The sequence below is a fragment of the Carcharhinus amblyrhynchos genome, chromosome 22 (assembly GCF_965287045.1).
Source record: "Carcharhinus amblyrhynchos chromosome 22, sCarAmb.v2.hapA, whole genome shotgun sequence".
Lineage (NCBI taxonomy): Eukaryota > Metazoa > Chordata > Chondrichthyes > Carcharhiniformes > Carcharhinidae > Carcharhinus > Carcharhinus amblyrhynchos.
Genome location: NC_137345.1, coordinates 13,773,840 through 13,800,227, shown reverse-complemented (window position 1 = coordinate 13,800,227; position 26,388 = coordinate 13,773,840). Strand labels below are relative to the sequence as shown.

Sequence of the window (26,388 nt, the reverse complement as noted above, 5' to 3'; positions counted from 1 at the left end):
AACTACTGGTAGTTTTTTAAATTATTTGTAAGTAGCAAATCAATGTAAGCGCCTGTCTCAAGTTCCCAAAATTCCCTTGTGTGTAGAAATATTAGTTTAGCCAGCTATGTAAAAGTGAAACTCATACACCAGATTTTAGGTTCCTGTATTTTGAAAATGAATGCTGTCTTGAAAATTAATACTTTAAGATGTGAGGCTGTGATTTGATGCGAGTTATATAATTAATGCTTATTGGTTTCTTTTCGCTACAGATTGTTATTGTGGAGTTTGGAGGGAAACCGTTTAGCTGCTCGGGGCTAACTCTTGATCAGTGGCTGTGGTGCATTTTCATTGGGGTTGGAGAGCTTCTTTGGGGACAGGTAAGCTACAGTATTTGTCTGCCACTGACCCACATGGTTAGCAGTTTCAAAATGTGGCCAACCTAATCGAAACCAAGTCCAGCAAATATTGCAGATGTGCCTTTCTACTGCTTTGATTGTTAAGTCATATTCTTGATGAGGTTTTTTTTTAATCACCCAAGAGGGACAGTGTTATGCCAGCTTAACTCGAATGACAAGATGACCTGAGAAGGTTTTTGCCTTCTTGATAGCATCAACACGCAGCCTTTAATATGATAAAAATGTCCCAAAGCTCTTAACAGGAATGAATAAGATTTTTTCAAACTATCACAATGGCTTCAGTTTATCCAGTTCTGGGGGTGGCACGTTGGCACAGTGGCTAGCAGTGCTGCCTCGTAGTACCAGGGACCCGGGTTCCATTTCGGCCTTGGGTCACTGTCTGTGTGGAGTTTGCACGTTCTCCCCATGTCTGCGTGAGTTTCCTCCAGGTGCTCCGGTTTCCTTCCACAGACCAAAGATGTGCAGGTTGGGTTGATTGGCCGTGATAAAATTGCCCTTCAGTGTTAGGGAGATTAGCAGGGTAAATATGTGGGGTTACAGGGGTAGGGCCTGGTTTGTTGTCGGTGCAGATTCGATGGGCCAAATAGCTGCCTCCTGCGCTGTAGGGATTCAATGATTATCCACTGTTTTATGACCTTGAACATTCACACTCTTCCTTCATTCTGCTCCACAATGTTCAAAATTGGAATTGTGCAAATTAAAGCAAGTCAACGTATTTTCTTCAGGTAATCTCCACGATTCCGACGAGCCGCCTCAAGTTCCTGAAGGAAGCTGGCCATGGCACAACGAAGGATGACATCCCCGAGGGAGAGTTGATGGAGGATAATGACGAGATTGACCACGCCGAGATGGAACTTCGCCGGGGGCAGATCCTCTGGTTCAGAGGTCTGAATAGAATCCAGACTCAGGTATGCTGACAAACTCATAGCCCACCACAGCAAAGGATCACTGACTGGAAGCCGTTGTTCAAAATGAAACTAGACAACGTTTCCCCCCCCTCAAAAAAAAGCTGCCAGTTCCCACTATTGTTACCAGTGTCTTTCGGTGAACTGTTTTTTTTTGTTTTCAAATAAAATAGTATATTTATAAACTGTCCCTCCTCCAGGTAATGTCCATCCAAAGTTATATCAGTGCTTAGAACCAATCTGTATTCAAATTCTTGTTTAACTGGCCAAAAAATGATCTCTGCTTCAGGAATCCTATTCTTCTGTCTCTCTGCCCTCTCTTCAAATGGCTGTTACACATTTTCATAGTGCCTTTTTTTTTCCTTTTATACTGTTTTATTCTTGTTGTGGGGTGCTTGATCTTGTCCAGTATAACTGGGACTCTACTTCTTTTCAGTTATTTTCGCTGTTTTTTTCGCTTTATTTTCCTCGTCTCTCCACCCACTTTCTCCATTCACCTCCTCTCTTTACCTCCTCATTTCCCTTTTGTTCTCAAGTCTTCCCCTTTCAGCCCCAATCTTCCCCCTCCCCTCCCCCAACCCAGTTCTGTTCTCTCACTGTCTATCTATCTCTCTCTTTCTAACCACCTTTGCCTGCTCGCGTGCTCTCACACCCGCATCCTCGCTCTTTCAACCTTTTCGATGTGGAGCAAAGCTGTCTTACTCTCTGATTCTTTGCAGATGGGCGTTGTGAACACATTCCAGGGTGGACCTTCCTTGCAGGGAGCGCTGAGGCGGCAGCCTTCCATAGTCAGCCAGCACCACGATGTAAAAAATCTTTCTACCCCAACACATGTAGTGCTTTCTACTGGCAATACTACTCCTACTACTTCTGCTACTACTGTGGGGCGTGAGTGCCGGTTTCTTAAAAACTGCATGAAATTAATATCATCTCCGTCCATGCACTTAACTTATTACTATCCTTCTTTTCCCGTTTTAGTTTCCTGAATGTTCTCTCATTTCAGCCTATTTTGTTATTTTTATTTCAAAGGTTGCTGCATCTAAACGTTTTTCTTTTTCTCACAGGAATGGAGTTTTTCAGATAAATACTCAAAAGATGTTATTTTAAAAGTTATTATATAAATGAAGTAGGGGTGCAACGATTATTGTATAATTTAAAAATCTGTCGGACCAACATTGAATGTTTTTTCTTCCGATTTCCTGGATAGATTGAGTATGCGCTAAATAACCAGTGCATTCATCTAAAACAATGCAAATACATTAACGTACGTTTCTTTTTCCAGATTGATAAAAGTTTTGAAGGACATCTAAATCCTGCTTAGAGTTTAAAAGTTTTGACATCAAGTGCCTGCTAAGCAGCGATCCTGATGTCTTATTATGTAACAACAAATTCCCCTTGTTCAGATACAGTTTTATGATTTCAGCGCATTAGAAAATTCCTGCAGTGCAGAAAGAGGCCATTCTGCCCATCGAGCCTGCACTGAGAATAATTCCACCCAGGCCCATCCCCATAACCCCATATATTTACCCTGCTAATTCCCACTTAAGGGCAATTTAGCATGGCCATTCATCCAGCACATCTTTGGACTGTGGGAGGAAATTGCAGCACCCGGAGGAAACCCACACAGACATGGAGAATGTGCAAATTCCACACACACACAGTCACCCTAGACTGGAATTGAACCTGGGTCCCTGGCGCTGTGAGGCAGCAGTGCTGACCACTGTGCCGCCCATCACTTTGGGGGTGATGACTTTCTATTTGAAAGGGAAAGTTCTTCTTAAGTAGTTTTAAAAAATGCATTTATTAGTGTCACAAGCAGGCTTACGTTAACACTGCAATGAAGTTACTGTGAAAATCTCCTAGTTGCCACACTCCACCTGCTCAGGTATACTGAGGGAGAATTTAGCATGGCCAGTGCACCTAACCAGCACGTCCTTTGGACTGTGGAAGGAAGCTGGAGGAAACCTACGCAGACACAGGGAGAATATGCAGGCTCTGATCAGACAGTGACCCAAGCTGGGAGTCAAACCTGGGTCTCTGGCGCTATGAGGCAGCAGTGCTAAACACTGCCACCGTGCCACCCAGATAGTACTTCAGTCACATCTGCTGCTTTCTCACAGGTTAGCAAGATTGGCCTGTACTGCTATTTAGAAGCTGTGGGCAGTGAGCCTTCCACAATCCATCTTTGCCTGAAGCCAATTTAATTTTAGCCCTCTGGACTGGGAAGGTAAGGAATAGGAGCAGGGACAAGTCATGCAGTTTCTCGAGCTTGCTCCCTTATTCAGTAAGATCAGAACTGATCATCTATCTCAACCGCACTTTTCTGCTCTACCCCCTAAATTGCCATTTCCCTCAGTTCCCAAAGCCTATTGCACGATCCCAGCTGAGAGACATTTTGCCAATGTTATAGGGTTAAAATGAGTGTTTAAATTAATCTATAATTTCACCCAGAGATTAGAAGCTTCAATAAAAACCGGAGCACTTTAATGGTCACCCTATATTGTGGCAGTGTCGCTCAATTAATGCACCAAATGACATTTGACACTGCTTTTAAGGGTTGACTTGATAACCTTGAGCTCATTTTGCTGTTCTGCTTAGTGCCCCTTTTGAAATCAACGCATCAGAAAGTTTATATTTGGATTTGGGACAGGGGCAGTGATGTCAGTACTGGGCATTTCCTTAAACGCAGGGATGTCACAATACAACATCTTAACAGCTGGTAACTGAATCCTTTCATAGGCGCATGTTTTCTTGTAGCTTGCAGCTGTATCTGGTTATGTGTAGCACTAATCCTGTTTTACTGTACAAAGGGCCAGGCAAATCGAGGTTGGATTGGACCAATGCTACTATGCCATCATATCATATTGAATTGTCAAGATAATTAAACATTTCTTCCAGGCGACAAAAATCTCTCTTCTGCCCTTTATTGTTCTCGCAGTAATTGAATTTTGCAATTCCAATTTTGTTGAAGGAAATATTGCGCAATATGCGACTTGCCTTATTGTATTCTGACATCCTTGTAGTGGCTCAATGGTGAAAGCCTGTACATGCACAATGAGAGTGTGATTCCACTGCTGAATTTCAAATATTCTTTGCACCTCTGATAGACGAGTTTTATTGTCTATTAATCTGGCTTTAGTTCGCAGTGTAAATGTTCGAGTGTAAGCCCAAGAGTTTTTTGAGGCTTTTTTTCCCCCCCCCCAACAAAGTGCCTGAGATCCAAGGTACAAATGCACAATGCAGAAGTTGTGAATCAGTTTGACAAGTCAAACTTGTTTTCATCTCTGGGCATCCTTAGCAGTAAGGTAGTGAGCACCATTCAGTGCTGTACACTCATGCTGTACTCTCAAACTGTAAAAAGTTACAAATTGTTTAATGTAACCCGACTTGTAAATAAATGTTAACGCTGCAATGTAGTTACTGTGAAAATCCCCTGTGAAAATTGGATTCAGTAGTTAAGGCCATCAGACATGATTTAAGTATTTTTGTATTGTTTGTGAAATGGTCCAAAACTCCTGTCGTCTTTAGATCTAGAGTATAGGCTGTGTGTGTGGCGGTGTGTGCATTAAAGTTATTAAAAACCAGTTGCTCAAGTTTATTTAGTTGGTAATTGTGAGCTTTAGCACCGTAAAGTACCTTTTTCTGAAGGTACATGTGCAGTTGGCTGCACTGCAGAAACCACTGCAGTTTATTGATCGCAATGTCCAGGCTGCTGTGTGTGTGTGCTGAACCAAAAAAACCATTTATTGAATTTACCATTGTGCTGCTATTATCATTCAGCCTTAAAAAGGGGAGGAAAGTAATGTCCAATTTCCCTGAAAAAGTGATTCTAAAATGCTACCACCATTTCTGGGAAGAATATTTATTTGTAATGTGTGACAGTTAATTACTGGAAGCCAGACTCTTTCCAGGTAAACACATCTTTCTTTTGCAGCAGAAGATGGTGCTTGTGAAAAGTATGTTATTTACTGTTTACTGATTGCGATGTGAAGACGGCATCCTTTTTTACTTCCTTTTGTTGTCTTGCCATTGAGCTTTCAGCATTGCTTCATTGCCTTGGGAACAGTGATGTTGTAAGGAATTTAAAGCCATAATGTTTTTGTATCTTAAGTTAATAGCAGCAAGGCATGTCAAAGATGTTTTTATTTTTTCTAAAAGTTGTACATGTAGCTGCCCATTTCTGCTTCTGAGCTACGAGCACAGGTAAGTTTTGAGCTTGTAAACTGCTGCTTTGAAATGGAATGGCAAGTGTGGAACATTGACAGTTTGTGCAGTTTGGTTCTGGTCAAGTAATGTCATTGCTTGCCAATTCAGTAGTATTGCCATTTTATAACCTACTGAAGGAGCTCTTAATACCATGTCATCTATCACTGCGCCAATGGGAATGCCTTCACTCAACTTCACGTGAGCCTTTTTCTTTTAAGTGTTTGAGTAAATTGGAGGAAGCTGTAATGTATTGGGCAAGACTATATAATTTTCAGTCTTGATATGTTGCTCCTGCATTAAGACTTGTGGGGTGACTTACCACAGGATTCTACCTTGTATTGGACTGCCTCCCAGACAGTTTAGATGTGTCTCAGGGCATCTATTGCAAAATTTTAAGGAGAATATAAACTACTTGGATTTTTTTCTGGAAGATTTGAGCACAGTAGTTTAAACATTAGAAAGAATGTGATGCAGGAAGAATTTCTATTTTGTCACATTGGGTTTAGCTATGTAGGATGTCATTACATACTGGAAGCTTACCTGAAAGACAAGGGCAATCATCAAAAAGTTTTGATTCAACAGTGGCTTGGGTCGAACAATATGTTGATGGTTTTCCATTCGAGTGCAGGGTGGGAGACTGCATCCAACGTTAAAATAAGTTCAATAAACTCATGCAGAGAAAAAGGACATCAGTTACTGGCATCAGTGTGAATTGAAAAGTAGAAACTAACACACTCTACGTACAATGAAATGCGCAATAAATATGTGGGATTTAATTTATTAACATTTCATAGAATCCCTACAATGCAGAAGAAGGCCATTCGACCATTGAGCGTGCACTGATGATCCCACCCCGTAACTCCACATGTTTATCTTGCTAATTCCCCAGACACTAAGGGGCAATTGGACATGGCTAATCAATGTAGCCCGCACGCATGTCTTTGGACAGGGGGAGAAAACCAGAGCACCTGGAAGAAACCCATGCAGACTCCATGCAAGCAGTCACCCAAAGCTGAAATTGAATTAGGGTCCCTGGAGCTGTGAGGCAGCAGCGCTTACCACTATCCTGTCGTGCTGATATCGAGCTTTATAGAGCTACGTTATTGCATCTTTTACTGTAGTTCACAAACGTACCCAGCCAGTGACTGAGCTGTAGAGACTATGAAGGCAAGACCTGGAGAGGGGCTTTTACGATGCACAAAACACCTGAGCCGGTGCTATGATGGGGCATAATTAAGGCAACATGCATGTACCTGTTAACAAGGTAGCATTGCAGTGTGAAGGATATCATTTCCAGTTCAGCAGTGTGAAACACCGAGAAGAAAACAGGGGTCAATGGTGGCAAAGATTGCAGAGAAAACAGCAAGAGTCCACAACAACCACAAAAACTGAGCTTGGTGAGCAAGATTAACTAATTCTTTACCAGGCCACTAGATAGAGCACTTGCAGTGCAGGAGAGCATTACCACCACAGGGAATGGGGGTGATCGGAATGCAGACTAAAGCCAACAATAATTATTTTGATCAGTGCATCACAACTCTAGAGACTGTTGCAACTTGAGCGGTCTAGTCCAGGTAATGTGGATAATTACTTGACTCTGCTACAGGGAACTAGAGCATAAGTTAAATGTGCCCGGATTACTTGTGTTGACCACAGTTGCTACTTCAAAGATAAGCCCCAGTGACTTGAGTGCAGGCTGGGCAAATGTCTCTAAATATCACCGACTAGCCATAGAATCACAGAATCCTTACAGTGCAGAGGAAGATCATTCGGCTCATGTAGAGGAGTATAGAGCCGAGAGATTAAACAATGCTGCATTGATCTTATTGAAAATGTAAATTGACTTCCTTTATAAAAATCATAGAACCCCTACAATGTAGAAGGAGGCCATTTGGCCCAGCTAGCCTGCACTGATAACTATCTTACCTGGGCCCACTCCCCATAACCCCACATACTTAACCTACTAGTCCCCCTGACACTTGAGGGACAATTTTTAGCCTGGCTAGTACACCTAACCTGCACTTCTTTGGAATGTGGGAGAAAGCAGAACACCCGGAGGAGACCCACACAGACACGAGCAGAACCTGCAAACTCACACAGACGGTGACCTGAAGCTAGAATTGAACCCTGGGTCCCTGGTGCTGTGAGGCAGCAGTGCTAACCACTGTGCTGTGATCTGCTGAGTAATTCCAGCATTTTCTGATTTTAGTTCAAATTACCACTATCAGCAATATTTTTGCATTAACATCAAGGAAATGTTAAGATTGAAGCAACAACATGAAGCAAACAGGTTGCAAGCTCAATAAAACATGTACTCAAAATTAAATGCTTTTTTTTTGCTAGTTTTGTCCCTCTTTCTGCTCCAACACCCAAGACCTGAGTGCGCTGACAGCCGGGACCCAGTAACTGAGATCGAGATAATCCATTTCTGGTCTAATCCATAACAACTGCAGAATTTAAGTCTCTCTAGATTTCCAATACACATCAAAATAATCATTGGCTTTAGTCTGCATTCTGATCACCCTTGTGGTGATGATGATCTCCTGCACAGCAAGTGCTCTATCTAGTGGCCTGGTGAAAAATTAGTTAATCTTGCTCACCAAGCTCAGTCGTGGACTCTTGCTGCTTTCCCTGCAATGTTTGCCACCATTACCACCACCCCTCCTTTCTTCTCACTGCGTTTCACACTGCAGAACCAGAAATACATCCTTCATGCTGCAATGCCACCCTATCAGGTGCATGCATGTTGTCTTAATTGTGCCCCATCATAACACATTGTAAAAGATTCCCCCCCCCGCCCCCCACCAACTCCCCCAGGTCTTGCCTTCCTGGCTAACTAGCTAACAAAGGGAACACTGAAAAGGATCAGCAAGGCGGCACAGTGGTCAGCGCTGCTGCCTCACACTGTGCCGCCCAAATGAAGTATGGTTTCCGTGTGCGCTCTGAACAGAGGCAAAGATTTCATGGGAAAAGTGATCCTGCTAGAAATCAGAGTTTGTTTTTGCTGCAGTATCGATTTTTGCCTTGAGGCATTTCTAGACCATTATGGTTTTTGTATTGGCTATCGCTATGAATAAGCATTGAGGATTTCTGCAGTCTTTAACCGAAACCATTTGCACATCATGTTGGATGGTGAAAAAGGATATAAAATGTCTGCTTTGCAAATCCATCCATTAAATTCTTAGACAGTCGGACTGTTGAATGTCCTGTTATGAATGCATGATTGCAGCTTAATCTGCTTTTAAATCAATTTTATTACTCGTTGCTGCTAAGGCCATTTATCATTGTCAGGGTTATTTTCTGCTTAACTTTTTGTTTGTAAGCACAAATGTATCACTTAATATTCATGAGCAAACTTTGTTGTAAATAAATAATTTAAAGGAACAATGCTGAATGCATTCAGTAGTTTAAAAAAACAGAAATGAACCATGGAAGAGTGATTTCTATCCAGGTATGTGGAACTTTTAATTTCCAGTAATTCTAGAAAATGAGTTTTAAGTTTTTTAAAAAAATTATTGGAGTAAAAATCTTCAGTGCTACAGCTGAGATGTTGTCAAGGCCCAAAGCCTTTGAATCCAGTGAGCATAACCACAACTTGATATCACATGGAACTGCCTAAAGACTGGCATCAGTGATGGGGACCTCTAGAGGCAGCCAAATTGGATCCTGTACTTGATGCTTCCAGCTGAAGGCTGTAGGTTTTTAAAATGATAAATATTTCATTATATGAAGTGGGACTAGAACCAATAACTCAGACTCGGGGAGGGCGGTGAGACTGGACCTTAGGCGAGGCGATGGCCTAATGGTATTATCACTAGCCTATTAATCCAGAAAAATCAACTAATGTTCTGGGGACTCGTTCAAAAACAGCCACAACAGATGGCAGAATTTGATTTCAATAAAAGGTATCTGAAATTAAGAATCCGCTGATGACCATGAAACCATTGTCGCTTGTCATTAAAAACCCATCTGGTTCATTAATGCCCTTTTAGGGAAGGAAATCTGCCATCCATACCTGGTCTTACCTTTGACTCCAGAGCCACAACAATGTGGTTGAATCTCAACTGCTCTCTGAGGGCAACTAGGGATAGGCAATAAATGCTAACTAGTTAGTGTCGCCCATGTCCCACGAATGAATAAAAAAAATTTACATATACCACTACCAATTAATAATATAAATTCATACAGTGCGGAAGAGGCCCTTTTAGACAAACAAGTCCGCACCAACACATTAGAAACACTTGAACTCCCACCTAATCCCATCTGCCAGCATTTGGACCATAGCCCTGAATGTTATGATGTGCCAAGTGCTCATCAAAGTACTTTTTAAAGAATGTGAGGCAACCACCCTTCCAGGCAGTGCATTCCAGACTATCACCACCCTCTGAGTAAAAAAAAGTTTGCCCATGTACCTACCCTAAACCTCTTGCCCCTCACCTTGAGCCTATGTCTCCTTGTGACTGACCCTTCATCTAAGGGGAACAGCTGCTCCCTATCCACTCTGTCCATGTCCCTCATAATCTTGTACACCTCGATCAGGTCACCCCTCAGTCTTCTCTGCTCCAACGGAAACAACCCAAACCTATCCAATCTCTCTTTGTTACTTAAATGTTCCATCCCAGGCAGCATCCTGGTGAATCTCCTCTGCTCCCCCTTCAGTGTAATCACATTCTTCCTGCAATGTGGCAACCAGAACATCACACAGTACTTTGGCTGTGGTCTCTCAAAGTTCTATGCAACTCAACATGACTTCGCTGTTTTTATAATCTGTGCCTCGATTGATAAAGGTAAGTGTCCAATATGCCTTTTTCATCACGCTTCTGCCTTCAGAGATCTGTGGACAAACGCTAAGGTTCCTTTGATCCACAGAACTTCCTAGTGTCCTACCATTCATAGAGTAATTTCTTGTCAAATTATTTCTTCCAAAGTGTATCACCTTGCACTTTTCAATTAAATTCCATGTGCCACTTATCTGTGCATTTGACTATTTGTCTATATTTTCTTGTAACCCAAGACATTCCACCTCACTGTTAACGACCCATCCAATCTTTGTGTCATCTGCAAATTTACTAATCCTACCCCACACATGTCATTTCATGTCATTTATGTAAATTATGAATAATAAGGGACCAGAAACTTATTCCTGTGAACACTGGTTGATAGAGATGCTGGCGTTGGACTGGGGTAAACACAGTAAGAAGTCTCTCAACACCAGGTTAGAGTCCAACCAGTTTATTTGATAGTAATCCCATAAGCTTTCGGAAACAGTGTCCCTTCATCAGTGGACTCTAACCTGGTATTGTGAGACTTCTTCCAGGCACTAAAGCAGCCATCTGTCATCGCTCTGTCTCCTACAGCTGAACCAATTTTGAATCCACTTTATCAAATTACCCCAAATCCCATGTTTATTTACCACCTTTAAGTCTCTCATGTGGGACCTCGTCAAAGGCTTTGCTGCAATCCATATAAACGATATCGACTGCACTACCCTTGTTTGCACACCTGGTCACCACCTCAAAAAATTCAGTCAAACTTGTTAAGGATGGCCTCCCTTTGATGAAGCCATGTTGACTATTCCTGTCCAAGCTTTGTTTCTCCAAGTGGAGGTAGGTGCACTCCTTTGGACGTTTCTCCAATAGTTTCCTTACCATTGACGTGAGACTCACTTGTCTGTAGTTCCCTGGTTTATCGCTACAACCCTTCTTAAATAGCAGAACCACATTAGCTGTTCTCTGGTTGTCTGGCAATGCTCCTGTGGCCAGAGAGAAATTGAAAAATTGGGTGAGAGCCCCTACAATCTCCTCCCTCACCTCCCAGAGCAGTTAGGGCACAATTCATCTGGACCTGGAGATTAATTCACTTCTAAGATTTCCAGCACCTCCAATATCTTGTCCTTTCCCATGTATTTTTGCTCAAGAACCCTCGGTCTCACCTTGAATGCCATACCATTGTCCTCATTCTCTTGGGTAAAGATGGATGTGAAGTATTCGTTCAGCATTCTGCCAATGTCCCCTGGCTCCATCCACAGATTGCCCCCTTGGTCTCTAATGGGCCCTCCCCTTTTCCCTAGTTATCCTCATCTGATAAATGCTGATCCATTGTCTTCAACTATGTCATTTTCACTAACGTGCTGGGTACTCCCTCCCTTGAGAGTGGGCATGTTCACGGAGCCACTTCCTTATGTCAGTTGTCTAATTGTCCCCTTACATTCACAGCTGGATGTGGCAGGATTGCAGAACTTTATCTGATCCTTTGATTGTTGTAGCATAGACCTCGGTCCAAAGCGCGCTACTGCCAGTGTTTAGCAGAGTCTGGGAGCAGGGGTACACAAGGTTTCAAACCCCCTTGAGGGGGGTGGTAGGGGGAAGAACAGCAATCATTGGCTGAGTCGTCTGCCACTCAGGGTGGTCTATGTGCTGAATGGGCTGCTTTGGATACCGCAGCCAATCGGGCATGTAGACCATCCCAGATAACAGGCTACTTGGTCAATGATTGCTGTCGTGCTGGAAAAACAGCAATCATTGATTGTTGCTGTTCTGAAAGGCAGCAATCATTGGCTGAGTAGGATGTGCCAGATTCCCCAGTCCCTCCTTTCTTGCTTACCTTGTAGCCTGTTTGTTTCTGTTTTAAAACTAAGCAACCTTATTCTGGATTTCCCCACCAGAGAATTCTCATTCTCTCTCTCTCGCCACCCTATGTAATTGCTTTATCGTTATAAGCAGGTAAACAATAAGAACACTTGAGCGGTTGTTGAAAGCTATATTGATTATAGATTAGGCTTAATTATTGATGTAAAGGCATTGGTGCAATCATTGGAAAAGTAGCTGGATAACCTTCAACATAATTGAATGTAACATTTCCTAAAATAAATGTAGACACTGAGAAAAAGATTGAAGAGTTGACATGAAGAGGAGTAAACATGAATGGACAAGTAGGAGTAGAGTAAAGCTTTGGGGATGTAGCTTCAAATCCCACCAGAGCAGCTAGTGAAAATCTGCCATCCTTAACCTGGTCTGGCCTACATGTAACTCCAGATCCATAGCAATGTGGTAGACTCTTGACTGCCCTCTAGAAGAGCCAAGCAAGCCACTCGGGTCAAGTGCAATCAGGGAGAGCAACAAATGCTGCCCTTGTCAGCAATGCCCACGTTCCATGAAAGTTTTTTTTAAGAAACGTAGCTGCTGTTTCTGCTTGAATTAGTTGAACTGCAGTCAGCCCTCAAGTACAGTACAGTTAGCCTTCACTTAAAGTTGTGGTTGCAGTCCTAAAAATCATGACTTTAAGTGAAATGACTTTGAAGTGAATCATTATTAAAGCCGGGGTTGGGTTGCTTCAGGCATTTCTTACTCAGATTAAAAACAATGTAAAGTTGAAAAACTGTACTGTATGTACAGCACTGTAAATTACTGTATAAAATGCATCACTAAAGATAACAAGTACAATATACAAATTATTTTTTAAAACATTCAAGTACGTGTTACCACCTCAGTACGTGGCACTTTTAGTTAGACCAGTCCCCATCTAGTGACAGAAGTTGGTTGGTGCAGTTAGCAGTCACCAGCACTGACCAGCTTCTAGATGGAGCCCAGGACGTGGTAAAAGTTCAAGAGTTGGGAGCCACTGAAGAGCAGACTCCTTGGACTTGGGTAAGAGCAGAGGCCTGGAGACAAAGATGTGGGGGGAGTCGGCAAGGCCGGGAGTAGGAGGAAGGCGGACTGGGGGGCAAGAGCGCAAGAACTGTGGGAAATGTTGAGAGTAGACAGGCCATAGAAGAGAGTCTGTGGCAATGTTAAAATGAAATGGGTGAAGTTGAATTGATATATTGACATTACACTAATTTTTTTGAATGAGTTGATGTCAAACAAGGACTTGCTGAAGTAACATTAGAGATTAGTTCCATTCCATTTCAGTTTTTATACTACAAATGAAGATTGATGAATTCAAACATGTGGTTATGTTATTGTGTTTACTTTCCTCACATAACAGGAGGATAAGGGCTAAATTCTGTATTGCATGTATTTGATGCCTTCAGATGGGGAGGGAAGGGGACAATGTAGGAAAATGTGGTGAGTCTGATTTAAAGAATTCCACATCTTCCTGATGTACTAATGTCACCTTAGAGTTTGAGTTATGCACTGTGACAATGCTGTAATAAATAATCATTAAATCCCAGGGGAGTTCACTCTTCAACTCAATGCAGCACAGGAAGCAAAGATGCACAAACTATCTTTCCAATAGCACAAATCCTCCCCAAGAACAATCCAGTAAATGGACCGGTTTGGGCTGAGGCTACTGATTGCACTGTTTTTCTGTTGCTCACTAACACCTATTTTATCTGACTCTCTTAATGATCAATCTTTATCCAATTCTATGTACTTGTCACTGATCTGATCTCCTCCTCTTCTCAGAATGTGTATCTAATCCCACACCCTCTTCCCCCCACCCCCCCCATTCCCAACTCCCCCCTCCCACCAACTCTTTCTCCCCATTCCCCCACCCCCAACCATTCTAATGGTGCTTAGTTTGCAGAATTTGTTAGACTGACTAGTTCTGTTATCTTCGTTTGACATGAGGTACGGAAGAAGAAGGTGTCTAAAGGGTGGGGGGTGTGGTGGGGTTGTGTCAGATGCCAATTGGCCAAGCCACTGGTTGCCACAATATGGTGTCTCCAGCTGAAGTCAATCTTTGAGATTTGCTTTGATCCGACAACTTTGCAGCCGCAGTCTTTTTTGCGAGTGCGCCAGGCGTGCCGCAGGATTGAATATTGGGCCTATACTCGAATGTTTACACCTTCTGTCGCTGCACTGCATGCTTGCGTCTTGCTGATTGTGAGCTTGTGTGTTGTGACGTTCAGCTTGTCCTGCTGGTTTTTAACCAATAAAAGTTACCGACCATGCAATAAGATATTTTGATGATTAGCATGGGGAAGATTTGAGTCCTGGTTGTTATGCATCATGGTTCCATTGTGTTGTGTTGTGCAGTTTAGTTGGATTGTGGTAATTTCTTTTCCCCCCTGTCGTCTTTGTTGAAGTGATACATTCTTCGTACACTTTGCTTTAAAAGGCAATGTCCAACTTAAGTGATTTTTGGTCCATTTTATTTCAGTGCAGTAAGTGGTACCTTCACAATAATCCAGTGCTCCCATCTTTAGAATGGCACTTGCAGCTGTTGATGGACCCCCTTCCAGATGGAAAAGTAAAACTTAGTGTCTACAGTGCAACCCATTTATACTCATTTGTTTCTTTGTCTGCTTACTATAGAATCCAAAACACCTAGTTTTCTGTTAATTTGTGTCATTTATTCAGTTTGATGTCCTAACACCACCATTTAATGCCCCACGTTTCTTGGGTTACCTTCTGCCATTCTGTACAAACTTGTGGTGTGCGTGTGTGAATGACAAATGCTGTGATGAATATTTTAATCCCCTGTGTTAGCCTGAGAATGCACTTAAAACCAATGGAGTGAGTTAAGTGTTGATTAACCCCAAAGGTTGTATCAGTGGTACAGCTGGGCTTTGATACCCTTGTGTTGTATCGTAGAGTTACGAATGCAAACTTTACATTGCCATCCAGGCTAATGCCTAGTTTGGATCCTTGCTTTCCCACCCCCGCGTAAGGTGAAGAGAGCCTAGGGTCATCTAACTCCTGAACACCATTGAGGTTTTGATTCTGGTCAGTTGGTCACCATTATGGAGTTTTGCACCACATTTGCAGCTATTGGATGGGGAGGAGGGAGGTCTGGAAGCCCACAACATTTCATGGAAGAGATTCACCTCTACCTAGCTCAGTCTTTTCAAGGTTATACCCCGTATTATTTCTAAAATCTGTTTCATCTTATTTCAGTCCTCCCTTGTGGTAGTGCACCTGAACCTTGTTTTTGACTTTGGTTTCCATTTGTTTTTCCAATTGTTTGTTTTATAAAAGCTCCTACATGTCCTAAATTGTTGTTAAATTGAGTTTTTTAATGAGACGCCTCCACATTTTATTTTAAATTTGTTAGTGACCTATTCAGATGTTCTCACCTCCTGACTGACATCAGGAATTTAGCTTTGCTGATGAAGGAACATTTTTGAACCATTTAGCTTAAAGAACGGGATGTCGTTTAACAACCAATTTGTCGTCCTCTAAAATCAGGCATTGCCTATTAAGTATAGTCTCCATACAAGCATGGAAAAGTCATATCTTTGGAACTTTTTTGTTGAACAACTAATTTTGATTTTTCTCCATTTGTCACAAGTTACATTTCCGGTGTGTGATTTTTTTTTTTGTTTTTATTTACAGCTTCCACTACACTCAGTCCTGACCACTTAACATGGGCAACTTGTACAATCTCCATTCTCACAGCACACTTGTGCGCCAAAAACAAACCCTTCCCACTGTTGACTACCAAGATCAAATGCCTTTCTAACTTCTTCCTTTTTGGCTCCTCTTCCCCTACAGATCAAAGTGGTGAATGCGTTCCGTAGCTCCTTGTACGAGGGGATAGAGAAACCGGAATCTCGAAGCTCCATCCACAATTTCATGACCCACCCAGAATTCGGAATGGAAGATGACGAGCCTCGAATCCCACTGATTGATGAGACTGACGTAGAAATCAATGGACTTGCCAACTGTGGTGCCCCAAGCCCACCCAATAAGAATAACAACGCTGTTGACAGTGGAATTAATCTCCCTCTCACAGACGCTAGCAAGTTTGCCTCTCCCGCTCCAGGGAGCCCCTTACACAGTCTGGAGACGTCAGTCTGACCCCCAGCCTTTTGAACTTGCAGCTTTCACACTATTTTTGTCTTGTCTTGCAGGAAGCAAAAAAAAAATGTACGTTAGTTGGCAAATTGATGGGAAATCCTCAGATCCTAAAGCATCTTGTATCGGGTGAAGGGAATGTTTTTGGCATTCTGCCATTTAAACGTGAAATGCCATCTAAGTTTTAAAAACAGACCAGCCTGCCATGCCAGAAGAACACAGAGCGATAATAGTTGAGAGTAATTTATAAAGGCTTTTTAATACTCCTGTCATCAGCACTTTGGAGCTTACGAGACTTCAGTTTCAATTTGTTTAAATTGGGAAAGGCCACACATTTCAATAACGGTGAAGTGATATTTGGGGGGAGTAGTGGGGGGGGAGCTTTCACACATTTCCTGGAGCCTGCAGTTTCCACTATGACAAACTGGATTTGTTTCCATAGTCTGGGTTGTATAAATGGGTGGCAGGGGGGAAAGACTTAAAGTACCAAGTGCTAGTTAGAAGTGATTTGACTTTGACCAATTTCATGTTCATTTTTTTCTGCAGCCAACTGCTAGGTGGCTTCCAATATTAATTACATTGAATTACGCAAGAGTCAAAGTCTCCTAAATTTTAATGTGCTGGATGTGTGCTCAACTTCACTTGTACACTAAAACTGTCTTTCTGTCTCCTGGCAAGGTGCGATGCATGTCTACCATAGGCCACCCGATGAAGTGGCCAGCAGAGATGCTAGTCTCCATGGGAAAGCTGCTCAATCAGCAACTTTAGACAATTGGGTGTGGGGAGGTGGCGCGGAAAGGGGAGAGATTGTGTACTTGTTTTTTTTTCTGGTTCGGCGGGGTGACGGATTCCATTTTAAATGGTTGCTGTTGGCTGCCAGACATTTGATTTTAAACAGGAAGTTAAGTGGAAGCAGAATCTAACCACTGTCGATATGCTGGTGGTGTGGGAACGTCAGGTGCACGCTGAAGTTGTTTTATCTTCTGACAAGGTGACCGATGTCTGAGACTGACAGTCTAAATGAGACAATTGGAAGCGATTTTTTTTTTTCAGTCCTACAATTTAATACAGCTGACGTACTGTAGAGTTACTTTGACCACAATTTCTCAAGACCTGTGACCTTCTAAATTTTCTTTTGTATTTGGACCTTTCTTCAATGAAAGTGGATAAGCAAGTTAGTAAGAATTTGGTTTGGAATGTACATTTCAGGCAGCTTATTCGCTATGTCGTGCTGCAATGGGGCTCCAGTTCCACAATGGCAATATTGTCTATTAAATTGTAATTTGGGATTCTTTCTAATGATGCATACACTCAAACCAGAATAGATTGGCTTAACTGGTAGGTGGTATGAGGTACGCATAATGGCCTACAAGTATAACATTTGAATGTGTGCGAAAGTTTCACGTACAGAGCTGTTTTTAAGAACATCAGCAAACCCACTGTATCATCATGCACATTACCATTTAACCTGTTCGCTTGCCTGTATCTGACTTTGCACATGATACTTCCTCAAATAATGGCCATGCATCGATGACTTCAGAATTCCCTGAAATGAATGACATTTAGCCAGTGTAGTGTTCTGAGTGAAGATAAAAGGAATTTGATAAGGCACAACAAGAGTTAAGTGAAGTTTCCAGCAAGGGGAGTTAATTAGTGATCAAGCAATTCAAACCGTTTTGCTCCAGCATCAACTTGTAGTGTTAGGTGGTTATTGAACAGGTTGACGCTGAACGGGTTCACACTCGCAATATCATGCAAACATTGATACAGAAATTTGAGTGAGGAGACATCCTTGGGACAGATCAAGAGCTTGTTGAGACCATGGAATTTTTTGAGATGATGGCACAAAGTTTTGTACTTGGCCAACTCCCACAACTTTGCGAAGCCCCCAACTTCTCTGAGGTATTTGTCCACTGGGAAATTGTCGAGAGTTATTCCTTTCCACCCCCTTTGATATGATTACGTCTGCAAAGATAAAATGGACTGCTACATGCAGACAATATTTCTCATCATTTTCCAATCTGAAATCTTTTGTGACATTGGCAAATGCAGAGTTATCTAATTTTCTTTGGTTTCTATGTTTATTACCTTAAGCTACAGATTTTTTTTCCCCCCGTATGGGAGTGGGTATAGAGCTGCCAAAGTGAATTTTTAAAGGCTGCTGTACTATTCCTTGGGTGTAAAGACACCATAAATAATTACAGTTCACAGTAAATGCAGGAGTAAGCAAGAGAGATGGGTTGTCATTTGTCTTTGATCATTATAATTGTAGTCTATCAACCAACCAAAAAAGGATACTGCAGCTTTAATAGAAAATGTTGAGTTGTAAAAGAATGTGACAAAGGAGTCCAGCTTTCACTTAACTATCTTTTTATAGCTATGCACTCAAAGTGTATCGTTTGCATTAACGTGTTTGTGCCCAACCCAGAATCTCTTCTGTCCACGCCTTGCTGGCAAAGTTGTTGAATTATTTACATTGCATCATTTGTAGAAAAGATAGCTGTCGTGAATTAGTCTAGATCCTAGACACAGATCCACTGGTGTTTAGACAACTCTGCTTTGTCACAGAGCTTCATGAGATGCATTTCCCCATTTTATTGCCATTCCAGACTTGCATAGAAGGAATGTTGAAATGGGTCTCTCCTGAAACCTTTAGCCCTCTTTAGTTAATCTTGTGAGTTAACAGCAGTGTGGCTGAGCGGTGAATTCAGAGTCTAACTGGAAGAGTCTCGGAAGTAGATGCTGTAAATTATTTTTGCATTAAATCATTTCTATTTATTTGCCTAAACATTTCACTTCAAATGGCATCTTGTAAACAGTGACTTTTTCACATAGCACCCCACTCGATTTATAACTTCGCTTGGCTATTGGGTTTAGCTGGCTGCTAAAGGTGCAGTGACTGATTCGACTAACTGCTGAGCTACAGTGGACATTCACTTAAGATTTTCTTTTTTAAACAAAAGCCTTTAAATTTACTTCTCTTGGTCTTGCAGTGGAACTCCGAGTCCTAGGATATTTATTTCCTTTAACAAGACGCCCACACCTTTTTAATTACAGACTTAGATAACATTTCCAGAGAAATCTTTATGGCCGTCCCTGCTGTAATGGGTTTGTGGTCTAGTATTCCCAGAGAGGCGATAGGTTAGGTGGATTGGCCATGCTAAATTGCCCCCTAGTGTCGGGGCGCTAGCTAGGGTAAATGCATGGGGTTATGGGGATAGGGCCTGGGTGGGATTGTGGTCGGTGCAGACCTGATGGGCCGAATGGCCTCCTCCTCTACTATAGGATTCTAGGCTGGAGAAATTAGGTGTCTGTTGAAAGATCTGATTAGAATCTCTGGTCGTGAAAAGATGTGGATGTTCAGTGGTCCAAGCTAGAGTGAGGTCAGTGCCATAAGTTTAATTTTCCAGATAAGTCAATGCAATTGCACCAGCATTAAGGCAGTTTCATAATCAAATGTTTCAAGAGAGCAGCTGTTCTGCGCTGAGGGATTCCCAAGCGAGATAAGCAGCAGTCAATAGGTTAACACGATGGTTCATATCACAAGTATGGTTATTATTCAGATTAAAATGAATAAAATTTTCTGTGCAGGAAGTTCAAAGATATCATTATGGTTAATCTGCCTTGGGATTGAAACATTGATAACTCCAGAGCTGTGGGAGAATTAGTGTTCAGTGCCTGTTAGTTGCTGTTGACGGAAATAGATTTTAGTCAATTGTTGAAGCAAGCAATAGCACAGGGGCTGTCATCTACTACTCCTAAGAAGTTCAAGTGGTAACCTACATGAAGCAAACGAGTCCTGGCTTTTAAGTAAAAGCTACGTTTTTGATGCTGAATGCAGTTTTTAGGTTTGAAGACTAATTTCCCTCTGTCATTATTCACCTGACCTTTAAGTACATCATCCTCAGTCCATCATTTTAATACGGAACATGGGTCAAGAGTTGACGTTAATCTTCCTCTGTAGTTAATGCCTGTGCATTTGTGTATTTCCACGCTCCATAGAAGCATTTGGATAATTGATTGCAGTTATCTAGTGTTGCTGGCAAGTTTATTTTCATGTACATGAGGCTTATTCTCAATTTATTCTTGTGTGCATTTGTGCTTCCAAATGGTTCGCACTATAAGGCAGTTGCAGGCAATGATTTTTTTTTTCCAGGAATGATAAATTTTCTTTACTGTATTCATGTGCCATGAAGCTACAAAATGACTTCAAAAAAGTCTTATGTAGGTCGATTCTGTTTTAGTGAGGCTGTGGGAATGAAAACAATTGACAGTTTTGTTCTCAGCCATTCAAAGTGAGGATATTTTTCAGTTTAAAACCTGCTTTCATGTGAAATGTCTCAAAAAAAGACCAGTGAAGTCATGTACCTCCCACAGCATAACCTGGGTCTCCCTTTATCAAACAGCACCCATAGCTTGAGGCTTTATTGATTGGCAAAGAGAGATTACTCCAGGCTCATTTCTTGACTGTTATTTTTCACCACAGTTGAAGGTGTTTTAACTAACTGACGATGCTGCTTGATAGCGCAGCTGCTACTTCCGCCCAACAAAATTAAACCGCCGAATCTTTGAATTTGTAACTGACTGTGTTGTGATGCAGGTTTTAAACAGAATCTTAGATTTTTCTCTAACTCCCTTCCCTTGTCCTCCAGAGTTTATAAATATCTGCGTCAGTGTCTCAGTCAGCACTCGCATCAAGCTGAAAAGAATTGTTTGTTATCTAACCTGACTTCTCTCATCTCCCTCCCTTCTATCTTTCTGGCGCAGATTTGAGGCACTGACCTTTCCGGCTGCATTTTTCACTAATATATTTCCCTAGATCTGGGCAAATCTCCACCACAAAAACACTAAATTATTGATAAGAAAATTTCAGATTCCAGTACAGCTATAAAATTGTCAATGAAACAATACTGTATACTCATTTAGAAGCTGTGTCATAGCTACTTTCGATAGCTAGCTCCCCTCTACCCCACACCGTGGTGTTAAATTGAATTTAAAAGGCTGGTTCCCCCTCGCCTCAGGTTGACTAGCAGTAGCAAAGCTTTCAACCAATAAGTTAATCCTAATTTTATAGAATACAACAATGCTTGCATATATTGGTATTCTATACATTGATAAAGGAACACCGCAAACTTTCTGTCTATCCTAGCTGTTAGCTACTCAGAGGGAAGTGCTTAATGCATAGCCTTTATGGATGAAAGTAGTTTGGGAAGTGTGCAGTTCAGAATTGTGATTTGTTAATAGCAGGCTGAAATTTTACTTTTAAGTTAGTAATTTCTGTAATGAACTAAACTACTGGTGTTAAATGTTCACAGTTGATGTATCAGCTTGAATCAGTGGATATCTACCGCCCTTCCCACTGCACTTTAGACCCAAGGTGGTGTAGCTGGCTGCTTGATGAGGGATACCTGTACATCAGTCATCACTGGATGAGAGAGGAGAGGCAAAACTGAGCTCTTGGTGAATATATAATGTAGCTTTATTTTTTTGAGTTGTGGGCTGCCTTCCAAAGCAAAATGAAAACAGTATTACATGAAGTATTCTGTTTCTAACACCCATTATATGCCCACATGTGTTTGGAGTGCTAACTACCAATATTAAACAAAAAGCAGGTTGGGGTAAAAAGGTTTTGATTCCACTAAGAATCCACCTCCACTTATTATTTTAACATGGAAAGCAATGGATTTCCACAACTTTTGGGACCACAAGTGTTGTAAAACTATTCTCTCAACTGTACGTAAACTGTGCCCCCATCTTCTCCAGCACCTTATCATCTAGCCAGGTAAGCTGCTTGAAGAGTGTACATTTTAATAGTTTCCTGAAGGTTTGATCTTGTGGAGCAAGTGATTGTATGGACTGACTTTGCTTCCTAATAGTAAATGGTAGGTAAATGTGAAGAACCAGTTAAAGTGGTGGCACAATTGTGATTGTAGACTGCCAGTTTCCTGACAGCTTTTTGAGGACTTTTCAATCCACCCTCGCCTGGCCCAGAATTTTCTTTTTGATGTTTAAAGTATAAATATATACATATATATATAAAAAATATATATAAATGCATCTGGATGTTGTCTGTGTGGATTAGAATTTTTCCAAAAACAAAGTTAAAGCTTTTTTTCTGTGTGCCACTTAATGTTGTTTACCAGCAACAAGCACTCGAACCTCGTCAAGCCATGCTTACAGTAAAAGATTATGGGATTTAAGGAGAAATCTACCAACAAACTTTGATCTCTTAACAGCCGAAACACATGTATGATTTAAACAAATCTAAAGTTGATGAGCTAGAATATAGGACACTAAACATCATCTCTCCATTCTATTTGATAATAATGACCGACACTTGCTTTATTCAACCTCTTTAGTCTTTTCAACCAATATTCTTGCAGTTTGTTTAATTTTTTTGAAGCCTTTTTTTAAAGCAGGAAAGAAATTTACAAAATTTTGAGGCAACGGATTATGCAACAGGATATATGCATGTTTGTGTCACAATGCAGTGTCATCATTTTGGTGACAAGTCCTTGATTTGATAATTATTGATAGACAATTTTATTTCCTCTCAATAGACAGTCACTTGGGACATCTATGCTATCATAATAAAATCATGCTCATTTCTGAAGTTTTTTTATATATACATACACATCTTGTTGGTCTTAAAAATTTGTCTGAGAATTTTGCTTTTGTGTACAATTCTGTTTCTCTATATAAAATGTTCGGTCGTCTTGGCTTAATTTAAAAAGTGAGCGATACTAGAAAAGTTTTTTTTAAAAAAAACCACACTATGGCTTAAGTTATTGAATAAAATGTATGGTGCTGTAGCTTAAAAAGGTATATATCCTGTTCGATGATGAGTTTAAAAAATAGTGCAGCTTCGCTAACTTATGCCTTGAAAGATGGGATACTTATTAACTGGTGTGTGCCCTTTGTATATGTGTGTGTGTGTTTTTGTGTTTCCTCATGAAGCAAACAGCAGAGATCTGGGTGCAATTTCAAACGCACATTACTAAGGAATTGTGTCATACTTTGGTTGCCCTTCCTCACCTTTTTTTTGTTTAGGAGCTAAGGGAATCCTGTTGTTAGAATACATCCAATTCTTCTGCCTCCACAGTTTACCGTTTTCCAAGAAACAAATGGTTCCAAATGTTCTCAAGTGTGAAATGTTGAACGAAAAAGGCAAAAGGTGTTGCATCAATATCTGAGTCTCAGCAGCATTCGTGTAGTCCATTTTCATCTGATTCAATGGGACTTATTCTTGCTCAGCTGAGAAGGTGCCATGTATAAAGAAATGAAATAAGACTCAGAAGGAAGTTATGTGATGCAATTCCATTGTGCAAGTTGAATGTAGAAAATGTATTTTTTGGTTCTGGACAATTCCATCCTTCAATAAATACACTAGTGAAGCTAAACTATTTCTTTTGGAGCAGAAGAGAGCAAGATTATGAAATATCCAGTAGCTAGTGTAATACACACTGGTATTTTTGTAATAAAAAAGAAAAACTTATTAAAAAATTTAGAAAATGACTGAATAATTATGTGGTATGCATGACTTACTGTGGTGGATCAGAGCAATATGTACCCTGGTGTGTTTGCCACATTAGAGTTCAGCTTGGAGTGCTGATGCTTTATCTTGCATTTTGATATTTTTCTCTTATTACCAGTGACATAACCTCTATGTAAAATGTTTTGCATGTATTTATATGGTTCTTGTGATGGAATGATTAGTCAAAACAGCTTCTTCCAGAACACACCACAATCTGACTAGTACATTCGATTGAGAAGCAAAAACAAATTTAAAAAAAGAAATTGGCAATGATTTATCAAACCTTAAAATGCGTGATTCTAGAAGCTTCAGAGTATTTTTTTACAAGCAGCCTGCATTTGTGAATCATGAAGAATAATGTATCCTGCAATCTTTGTGTATTGAAAGAAAAGAATAAATATTTCTCCATCAGTTGTTTATGGATAACTTTTTTATCCTGTTGTAAATAAACCTTTTTTTGTTTATTTTGAACTATGCAAATGGGGTCTGTAACTGTTTTCTTTTTACTTTCTCTTCAGTTAAATCTGTGTGTTGGTGGAATGTGTCTTGTTTTGGACGATGTGTAAACCATTTTTGTAGTAAATGAACATGTGGAATGCAGTCTCTCCTTTTCCTGTTGAGCGAAGTTCAGACAAAGATGTCGATTGAGTAAATGCAAATAAAGAATCTGGGGGAATGGAAAATGAAATATTGTGTGTCTCAGTTACTAGCGGGTTATGCCCTGGATCCAGTGGCTGCTTTAAACATTCAATTTAGCCACACAGCAAAGTTAATGTTAAAGTTTATTTATTAGGCACGAGTAAGGCTTACATTAACACTGCAATGAAGTCACTGAAATTCCCCTACTTGCCACACTCTGGCACCTGTTCAGGCCCTACAGACTGTGGGAGGAAACCAGAGCAACTGGAGGAAACCCATGTAGACACAGGGAGAATGTGCAAACTTCACACAGACAGTGACCCAAATCAGGAATCAAACTCAGGGTCCTGGTGCTGAGAGGCAATAGTGCTAACTGCTGTGCCACTGTGTCGCCTTGTTTTGTACGTTAACAGCTGGAGCATGAATGGCAACAAAATTTGGACAAGCATCCAATTTGCACATTTTGTTGTTAGTCACCACTGTGTGAGCTCATTTCTACAGAGGTTAATTAGAAATAAAAACACAAGAACTAGAGCAGGAGTAGGCTACCTGGCCCCTTGAGGTTGTTCCACCATTCACTAAGAACATGGCTGATCTTTTTGTGGACTCAGCTCCATTTACCTGCCCACTCCTTTAATTCCTTTACTGTTCAAAAATCTATCTATCCTTGCCTTTTTAAAAAAAAAAATTCGATGAGGTAGCCTCAACTACTTCACTGGGCAGGGAATTCCACAGATTAAAATAAGCAAAATACTGCGGAAGTTGGAATCTGAAACCAAACGGAGAATGCTGGGAAAACTCAGCAGACCTGGCAGCATCCGTAGGGAGAGAACATTAAGATGTTGAGCGGAATTTTACCATTCCACCCACTGTAGGAATTCTGGTGGGCGGGACACAGGGCATGCAAAGGTCTGTTGACCTCGGATGGTATTTTCTGATCTTGGGGGTGAGTGCAGCCAGAAAATCCTGCCTAATGTTTTGAGTCCGTTTGGCTCTTCAGCATAGAGAGAAGGGAAATCTTTTAGCTACTAAACTGCAGCTAGGAGAAATTGTAGAAAAAGTGTGGCAAACTTAAGAATGGCAGGGGGGGTGGTATTTGTTTTTGCCTGGAGATAAAAATGTATGGTATTTCTTTTACAAAAGGGTTAAGATGGAGGAGAAATGTCAATCTCAAGTTCTTGAACTCAAGTGGTGAGTCCTGAGAGCTGTAAAGTGTTTAATCAGAAATTTAAATTTAACATTTACTAAATCTTGCTAAATTCACACTTATCAGATGTGCAAGTTTCAAGTATCATTTCAAACATTATACAAGTGCAAAGGTATTCTAATGCAGTCTATTTTTGTGTACACTCATCAGTGGATGACTTATTCACTGTTTCTGTTTATCACTTAGACACAAATGTCCATTAAATACTTGGGTGGCCATTTTTAAAGAAATAGATATGTGATAAATGCTGATAATGGAGCAATCCGGGCATTTGTTCTCAATTTTTTTGATTCATTCGTGGAACATGGGCATTGCTGGCTGGCCAGCATATATTGCTGATCCCTAGTTGCATTGAGGTGGTGGTGGTGAGCTGCCATCTTGAATCACCTGCACGTGTGCCGTGGGTTGACGCACAAAGCTATTAGGGAATTCCAGGATTTTGACCCAGCGACTGCGAAGGAATGCCAATACATTTCCAAGTCAGGATGGTGAGTGGCTTAGAGGGGAACTTGTAGGTGTGTTCCTATGCTGCCCTTGTCCTTCTAGATGGAAGTGGTCCTGGGTTTGGAAGATGCTGTCTAAGGATCTTTGAATTGCTGCAGTGCATCTTGTACATAGTATACATGGCTGCTGCTGAGTGTCAGTGGTGGAGGGAGTGAATGTTTGTATGTGGTGCCAATCAAGTGAGCTGCTTTGTCTTTTGGTGTCAAGCTTCTTGACAGTTGTTGGAGCCGCACCTATCCTGGCAAGTGGGAAG

The 26,388-nt window shown here is 41.1% G+C and overlaps 1 protein-coding gene across 8 annotated transcripts in view; it reads left to right on the top strand.

The window, feature by feature from the left end:
• LOC145356936 (plasma membrane calcium-transporting ATPase 1-like) overlaps positions 1-24,473 on the top strand; it is a 259,985-nt gene extending 235,512 nt beyond the window's left edge. For 5 of the 8 annotated variants that reach the window (XM_080209940.1, XM_080209943.1, XM_080209939.1 and 2 more), the window contains 4 exons: positions 252-359; positions 1,124-1,306; positions 2,023-2,109; positions 15,949-24,473. In XM_080209940.1, the coding sequence (XP_080066066.1) occupies positions 252-359; positions 1,124-1,306; positions 2,023-2,109; positions 15,949-16,254 (684 nt within the window). In that variant the 3' untranslated portion in view covers positions 16,255-24,473. The remainder of the gene's footprint in view (positions 1-251; positions 360-1,123; positions 1,307-2,022; positions 2,110-15,948) is intronic. The other 3 variants (XM_080209946.1, XM_080209945.1, XM_080209947.1) reach the window with 2 other exon arrangements.
• The last annotated feature ends 1,915 nt before the right edge of the window (positions 24,474-26,388 follow it).